The 8,055-nt window shown below is 34.9% G+C and overlaps 2 protein-coding genes and 1 long non-coding RNA gene across 4 annotated transcripts in view; 2 read left to right on the top strand and 1 right to left on the bottom strand.

The window, feature by feature from the left end:
* The window catches only part of LOC100633198 (sacsin-like), a 14,140-nt gene extending 9,749 nt beyond the window's left edge, over window positions 1-4,391 (bottom strand). The window contains exons 1-3 of the mRNA XM_019995098.1: window positions 4,231-4,391; window positions 3,120-3,411; window positions 29-3,009 (exon numbers count right to left, since the gene is read on the bottom strand). Coding sequence (XP_019850657.1) covers window positions 29-3,009; window positions 3,120-3,411; window positions 4,231-4,350 — 3,393 coding nt within the window. The 5' untranslated portion in view covers window positions 4,351-4,391. The remainder of the gene's footprint in view (window positions 1-28; window positions 3,010-3,119; window positions 3,412-4,230) is intronic.
* Window positions 4,392-4,486: 95 nt separating this feature from the next.
* LOC109582289 (uncharacterized) lies at window positions 4,487-7,641 on the top strand. The gene is made up of 3 exons (XR_002185025.1): window positions 4,487-4,521; window positions 4,583-4,675; window positions 7,430-7,641. It is a non-coding gene; the product is annotated as an uncharacterized LOC109582289 (long non-coding RNA).
* A 179-nt stretch (window positions 7,642-7,820) lies between these two features.
* LOC100633070 (arylsulfatase J-like) overlaps window positions 7,821-8,055 on the top strand; it is a 7,793-nt gene continuing 7,558 nt past the window's right edge. The window contains exon 1 of one of the 2 annotated variants that reach the window (XM_019996809.1): window positions 7,821-8,012. In XM_019996809.1, coding sequence (XP_019852368.1) covers window positions 7,834-8,012 — 179 coding nt within the window. In that variant the 5' untranslated portion in view covers window positions 7,821-7,833. Of the gene's footprint in view, window positions 8,014-8,055 lie in introns of both variants that reach the window. The other variant, XM_019996854.1, reaches the window with a different exon arrangement.

Raw genomic sequence — 8,055 nt, 5'->3', positions numbered from 1 at the left:
TGAAATGAGAGATAACAGCAGAAACTACATTTTTTGCTGAGCAACGAAACTGCTGAGCTAGCTCTCTGGGAACACTCTCAATAAAAACAGCTTCTGAGCCAACAATTAAATTGTGTGGTACATGTTGCCCTGGTGCTGCAGTAAGATCTTGTGACAGCAATATGAGAGGATTAACTACACTAAATGAAGCTAAGCATGAAGGATACTGTGATCCCTTCCACACTAAACAGGAAGGATATTGGCTTGGAGGGCTGCTTGCTATTGGTAGCCAGCAGAACTGTTCAGCTTGCTTTCTTAACACTGTCAATAACGTGTCACGTGTGTTTAGGTAGGCATTTAATAAGCTAGGGTTATCTGACAAATATTTCAGAGCTGCTTTTAATCTGAGATATCTATTTTCATCAGTAGCAACTATGTTCTGGTACCTACGCAAAGTAACTCTAACAGTTGATATGACTTGAAAAAGTTCATTAGCATCAACTGATGCTTTTAAGCCACACTGTCTCAGAATTCCTAAGTGAGACCATTCGCTGGAAGCAGGAAACTTGCACTCACCAAGAAAAAGCTGTTTTAAAATCAATACATCAGGATCAAAGAGATTACAAGGAGCTTCAAGCTGTGTGGATAATGAAACTTCAACAAATCGTAAGTCTTTCATATTTGCTATCAGTTTACGAGAGGCCTGTCTGTATTCTGAACTGTAGAAATTATCAATAACACTTTTCATAAATGGAACTATATTACTATTGGCAAAGTTCCTGTTTCTTATCTGCTTGAATGCTACGTTCAAAAGATAATCTGTTTCTGTCATAAAGGAAACATGGCTTGTCATATATCTCAAAAGCCTCAATGCATTATCTGATGTAGTGTCAATGATTAGAGGCCTACTTGGAAGGAGATCAGTTCTGAAACTAAAGGCACCATTTGTAGCAATAGCTTTGTCATCAGCATAAGATGATGTAATTACATCAATGGAATATCGAATTGATTCTTCACAAAGCACTTTAAAAATAGGCAGCTTGGCAATAGCTGCTCTTCTATTGCTATCAAATAAAACATTGGAAAAAAAATCTTGTAACTTGGCAGCTTCATCATCAGAAAATCTTATGTTTGCTACATTATAAGAAGAAATAACATCAAGTAGCTTATTGCACTCAAATTTATTGAGATATTTAGCAAGCTCACGATGAGATAAATAATCAAAAACATTTGCATCAGCAAATTTGATATGGCATTTTTCTAATGAAGTTAAAAGTGGCTGAGAAACAGCAGTGTATAAAGGAATGTACACTACTCCTTCTTTAGTAGTCAGTCGGACAATACTTTTACTATTATTTGAAGGGAGTTTTATTGGCACAATTAACTTATTTTGAAAAAATGCCAACTGTTGGTTTCTAAGCCACTGCCAAAAATATGCCAATTGTGCATATGACCATGAGCTTGTATTGCATTGTGATATTAAATTGGCTACTTGCTGACAGTTTAGCATAGTCAGCTGTGTATAACCACTACGTGCTATGGAGCAGAGTAATGAGTGTAATGTATGATCTTCCTCATAAACACTAATCAATTTGTTTTCTAAACCAGGTAGCAGAGCACTGGGGTTTTCAGAAGTGCAAACACAGTAGCCATCAGCATATAAATTTGATTTCATTTTAAACTGTTGAAACGATCCATCAGCTAAAGGTATGAGCTGAAGTCCAGCTAAATCTCGAAAATTATTGTCACGAAAGCAATACTTTAGGATTTCCATCTTGGCTTCATTTGATACGTAAAGGTAGGAACTTGGATTGTGCTTCAAGTTTGTTCGTACTAATGCAGGACTTATAGTGCTTCTTTTTCTATTATAATAATGGGCCAATGCTTGATTACAACTGCTATTAAGCTCGACTAACTTAATGCCACATGATTTCATTGCTTCTATAACTGGCATAGGCACATCATCAGTAATAAAAACAGCTTCTTGAATACTAATCCACATCCCGCTTCCAATTGCTTGGGTATGGACGACCATGTTGCTGTTCAATAATGAACTGTAAAAAGGCTCTAACAGAGAATCCCAAGGTGTACCACCTAACCTCTGTATGTCAGGCCAACAGTTATATACAGTGTCGTAAGGGATATCAAGGGCCATAAGCTCAAAGACTAATTTTAGATAACAAGAAGGAAGGCATTTCTTAACTAGCAACTTATTCCATGTCCCCTCTTCGTCTCCTTTCCTTTCTTGTGCCTCCCATTGCAGTGAGCGACGATTACTGCTAACAGCAAATGTACCATTCACATGAATGCACATTGGGGCTCGATCCTCTACAGGTAAAGGCAATACGCAAAAGATTCGTCCAGCTGAACAACTCGTTTTCAAATCAACAGCTGCTCCTACCCAAGGAAGTACACGCTGCTTCTCTGCAAGATGCATTACTTCATCATCTTTAGAGCCCACCTGATTCACTACTAGCCACTCATGCTCAGATGTGAATCTACCATTAATAGATATGTGAATGTGAAAATGCGAAGTATCATTAACCAACTGGCCTACAGTGCATGATAATTCACCTAAAAAGATTGATTCAACTTGACTAACTAACCGTCGCTGTTGCTTTAATCGTGAATCAAAATCTGCTTCACTTACGCTCACTTTAAACAGTGGTTCAGTGACATTGCTCTCAGTGATTTTGAATATTTCAATGGAACAAACAGAACGAAGGAAAACAAGTAAATATTGTGCCTCTTCTTTAAGAGACTCAAGCAATTTGTGAAGCCTGTCTATATCATAGACTTCACTAGATAGTTTTGAGGCTTTGTTACGCAGTGGAAATCTAAATAAGGTATTATTATTATACTGTGTTGATTCTTTAGAGAAACCGCAAATGCCATCAAAGGGTTCCAGTACTTCAGGACATTCATCAATAAGATTCTCCAGATAATAGCCTTTACCTGATTCTCCTTTCCACACTGATTCTTGTGGCTCTAAGAATCCACAGTAATTTTGACTGAGAATAACTGGGAGGTCTAAAAATACAAATGAATTGATTATTCACGAGTGACACTTAAGTCATGAATATCATTATAATTCCAAGTAAAATGGCACTACATGTACAAGCTTGTTTTTCTCTTCTTACCAGTAATGTGATACACAGAATTAAATCCAATTCCAAACTTTCCAACTTTGTGTGGATTCTTGGCTTTACCGCTCTGCTGAAGACTCTGTATGCTTTCCCAGTCTTCTTTCCTGAAAGGAGCATTGTTATAGGAAAGGAGTGCAGGTCCAGTGAACTGTTGTGATAGCACCTCTTGATTTGCTTCTGAACACACAACTGATAATAGTGATGGTGGAAGTGTTTGTAATACACGGCAATCTAAATAGAACTTGACCTCTGTGGCACGGGCATCATCAGCATTCTGTATAATTTCCTGTTTGGGAATTACGTAGACGGTGACAAGTATAAGAGTCAGAGAATTAGATGAGAAAATGAAAAAGAGAAATAAAAAGAGAAGAAAGAACAAAAAACATAATGAGGAATAAAGGAACTTAGGGTACTATGACCATCATGCAAAAGAAAAACCAGATTTACAATTATAAAAGTAAAAAAAAACTATGTTTATTAGTGATTGAAAGATAAGCAGACAATGTAAGTAGGGAAATCACATTACATTGTGGTAAACAGGAAGAGCTGGCACATGTCTTGCCAACTGTTGACAATTTGACACTAATTTGCTTCCATTTATGGTCAATATAGTGTCGTAGTTAAGGGGCCTTGCCAGCCCCTCCCCTCAAATTTGATTGGACTTGTAATATAAATATAATAGGCAATATTAGGCACTACAGCTGCCAGGCCTCCAACTAACTACACTCCTCTGGTTTAATAATGAAACTGACATGATGTGACCATAATAGTACTAAACATTAAACTACCAAGCCAATAATGAATTGGGATACAGCAGATAAAAGACAAATCACTCTTTAGATACTTAGCATGAAATAGCCATACATATCAGTAAGGTTCAAATTAAGCCTAGTTTACAATATGACGCCAGACCGTCAGTTTTTAATCGAAGCGTGGGCAATTTGACCATTTGACACATGCTTTACGCTAGAATAGAACCAAATTCTATTCCAGCATCAATGTAACATTAGGGCTAGCATAATACTGTAAACCTCCCTTTAGTATTATTATGTAGATCTATACCACATTATTATGATTTAGTCAGTCGTTATGTTTACTCACTGACCTTAAAGATTTGACCACTGGGATATTCTCTCAATATAGTTCTAATCATTTCATGTAGTGGAGGCCTTCTTTGACCAAAGTCCTCGCCATTAAGTCCTCTTGACATTTTCTTACTCTCCATGATCTGCAGCACAGGCAAGGCCTCAGGATACGCACAGTGATGATTGACGGCGTATACCGGTATTGTATATTGAGTCCCACCTACTATGCTAATTGCTAAATGTGGGTGGGGCTAGAGCTTGATATATACCGGTATGCAATCATAGCTGCAATGAATGCAATTTACAACAAGGTATGCTTTCTATCATCATCAATTATAACGAACTATTTTTGATTTTTTATTATTCTGTCAGGATACAGAAGTACCTAGACTAATTTCAGAGGATCAGTACCTTGCCTATAAGAGAAGATATGATGGACATTAACAAAGGAAAATTAAAAAACTGGTAATTAGATACAATTATGATACACAATAATTTTTAAACATAATTAGATTAGTTATTGTAACTTATGAGGTTTAATTGTAATGTCATGTACATGTACATGATACTCAGTGAAAACTACTGATGGATAATGCTAGTATTCAGTATGCGTGTTTTTAGTGTGAATGTGTTTGTATTTAATGTTTGTTAAAAAATGTGTGAACATACTGGAACATACATGTGTCTGTTTGTGTATGTACATAGATATTACTGACTATGCCAGTGCCACCATTATGATACATTACATGTCAGTGCTAGAATTCATAGGTGTAGGTAGGAATGATTCAACATTAAAAAGTATGACTTAGCATGTGAACATTGGGGGGGGGCTAAGCCCTTCTTGCTGAAAAGTTGGGGGGCTTCAGCCCCCCCAGCCCCCCCCCATTCCTATGTGTATGATTCAAATTTATTATGTGCTTTTCTTTTGTATGCATAAGTGTCCTTTGGCTACAGTATATGTGTGTACACAGATGTATGTACAGGGTATTTTGTCAAAAGTTGCTATGGCTTGATTCCAATTAAAGTTACTCAAAAACCAGGACAAAAACTCTGTATTATAGCACAAGATATTTCACCAAAAATTGCTAAAGGAAAATTTTTCATTTTTTCTAATTTTTAAAAAATGCATATACATGCACTTATGTTTTGTAGAAAGTTTCTAATTAAAATTTAAATATTAATTTTTATGAATTTTTAAAGTTACTGTAAATTGAGCCAAAGGCTCTGTGCGATAGTACAGAGTAAATATTTGTTGCTAAGGGAGAATTTATCATTTTATAATTTTTTCTGATACATATGCATGTATTTAGGTTGTGTGAAATTTTCAGTGGATCTATTCCAATCAAAAAATTGGATTTTTATGAATTTTAAAATTATTCAAAAATTAGGCCAATGACCCTGTACTAGTATTTCATCAAAAATCACTAGAAGAAAATTATAATTTTTTATGTATTCATTTTTTGATACAGAATAAATAAGCTAATTTTAATCAAAATGTAAACTTATTTTAAAAAGCCAAGCATGATTTTTAATAAGTATATCCCTGTTCTATTTACAATGCATGTAAATGTATGTTGCTATTTTATACCACCATAGACTAGGTGAATGTAAAACATTAAGGGGCAAGCAAAACAATTAACATTTCGATTAGCAATATACAATGTCTATATATACAATGTCTATATACAATGATGTAGTAGCTATTAAATGTTGCATGAATGTTGATGTCAATACACTAATGCAGAATTTGCATGGAAGGAATTTCATAGCTTTTTCTAGCTTTATGAGTTAAGAATCTCTGCAGTTAGATCTAGCATGGAAGATGGTTGGTCTCAGAAGCCAGAAGGAGACTCCATTTGTCTTTGGGCTATCTCTAGTCTGGCCTCCTTGCTCTTTTCTCCTCCTCAGTCTTGCTCCTTCTTCTCTTCCAATCACGCTCGTTACGAAGAAGTCGATGAGCTTCATGAGCATCCTCTTGTGAATTACTCATGTTTTAAGCTTCAGCTTCTCTTGTTTCTTGAATACTCTTGAACTCCTCTGTTCCAGCTTTACTCATACTCATTGTCTTTGCATGTGGTACCGTAATTATCAAAATTATTATTTTAAAAATGTGTGATTATTATTTTTTTAAACGCATAAACAGGGGTGACGTATGTATACAAACAAACAAATATGCTCGACTCAACTATGTGGGGCTCGCTTTTACTCGCCCAGTCTCAATGAAGTTATTTTGGGCTTTCTAGCATGTTTATTATAGACTAATGAATATACAGTGAAAAAGACTTAAGATCATTGTTTGTGCATGTGTACAAAAAATGATAATACATGAAATTACTACATGCACAATGTATGATGCACAATAATTTAGAAACATAATTTGTATAAGTAAATACTTGATACTCATCAGTGAAAGCTACTGATAATGCTGGTATTCAGTATATATGTGTATGTGCATGTGTCTGTGTCTTTTTGTGTGTTGTATTTGTCTCTTTGCCTATACAGTGTGTATGTGAGAATTATGCATGTGTCTGTCTGTGTTTGTGTCACCATTGTGATACAGTATACAGTGTCAGTTCTGGAATTCAATAGATTATGTAGCATGTGTATTTTATGTGGGAATGTATTCTATAGGCTTGTGTACACAGATGCCGGTTTATATGGCATACATGTATAATACAATGTGCCTGTACATGTATTTTAACTTTAGTATCAAGTTTGGAAATCATTTTTAAATAGATACATGTAGATATACAGTGCTGTATAGTGGGTAATTTTGGAGGGGAGAAATTTTAGGGAATATTGCTAAAATTTTGGTGATTGGTGGGTTTAATTGGTGAATTTGTGGCCATGTGCCATTGAGTACATGCATAATGGTATAAATAGTGTATTTTATTTTGGTGAATGAGTATCAAAATGCCAAATTTGCCAAAATTTAATAAAGTATAATTATCTCTTATTGTGTTACTGTCATTATGTATACATGTATGTCATGTGTGTACATGTACATGCAAACAATTACCATTGTAATTAACTTTAATTGAGGACTAGCAAATATATTTGTTACTTGTATACTTGTTTATTTTTATTAATTTTATTATGCCATCTTTTTGTTACATAAAACTCACTGTGCAAACAGATCTGGTATACTGTGATTATGAGCCAGATTCAAATGAGTTAATTAAATACACAAATTATTAATATATCAGTTCAATTGTACAGATTAATTTGCCAGTATGTCACTAGAAGATGGGATATCATTCTCTCTCAGTGTGGAGTGCAGCCCTAATCACTAACTGGATAATTGAGTTTAGAGGAAAGAGATACCATGTTGTGACAGTAGTGATACAGCAGTTATTAATTAAGTATGTGTATATAGACATTAATAGATACAATGTGTATTTATTATGTAATGATATTATTACAATAAATTAAGTAATTCTTATGATGGAGAGCATTTGACATTTAGGCAGCTGTAACAAAGCAACTATACGTTATGCATGGTAATAATGACAGCAGTATACTAGCCATTGTTACTAAACAATGGTATTACAACAAATTGAATTACTTGTACATTGTTGCATTCAGATATTCATTGGTAAAATGAATACACTCACAACTGATACATGTCATGTGATGCTAATATAATGGCTGGACTACTGGTGTCTTTATTGGTCTGTGTTTTGTGTAGTTGCTTTGTTGCAACTGCTAAACTGCCTAATATTGTGTTTGTGTTGGTTGATGACTGGGGCTTTGCTGATGTTGGTTTCAGGAATCCAGCTATCTCTTCACCTAACTTTGATCAATTGGCCAAAACTGGTCTAGTTCTTAATCGTCATTATGTTTTT

This window comes from Amphimedon queenslandica, unplaced genomic scaffold, assembly GCF_000090795.2.
Source record: "Amphimedon queenslandica unplaced genomic scaffold, v1.1 AMPQUscaffold_13522, whole genome shotgun sequence".
NCBI classification, from domain to species: domain Eukaryota; kingdom Metazoa; phylum Porifera; class Demospongiae; order Haplosclerida; family Niphatidae; genus Amphimedon; species Amphimedon queenslandica.
The sequence above is the reverse complement of the archived record's forward strand: the minus strand, read 5'-3'. Positions and strand labels throughout refer to the sequence as shown.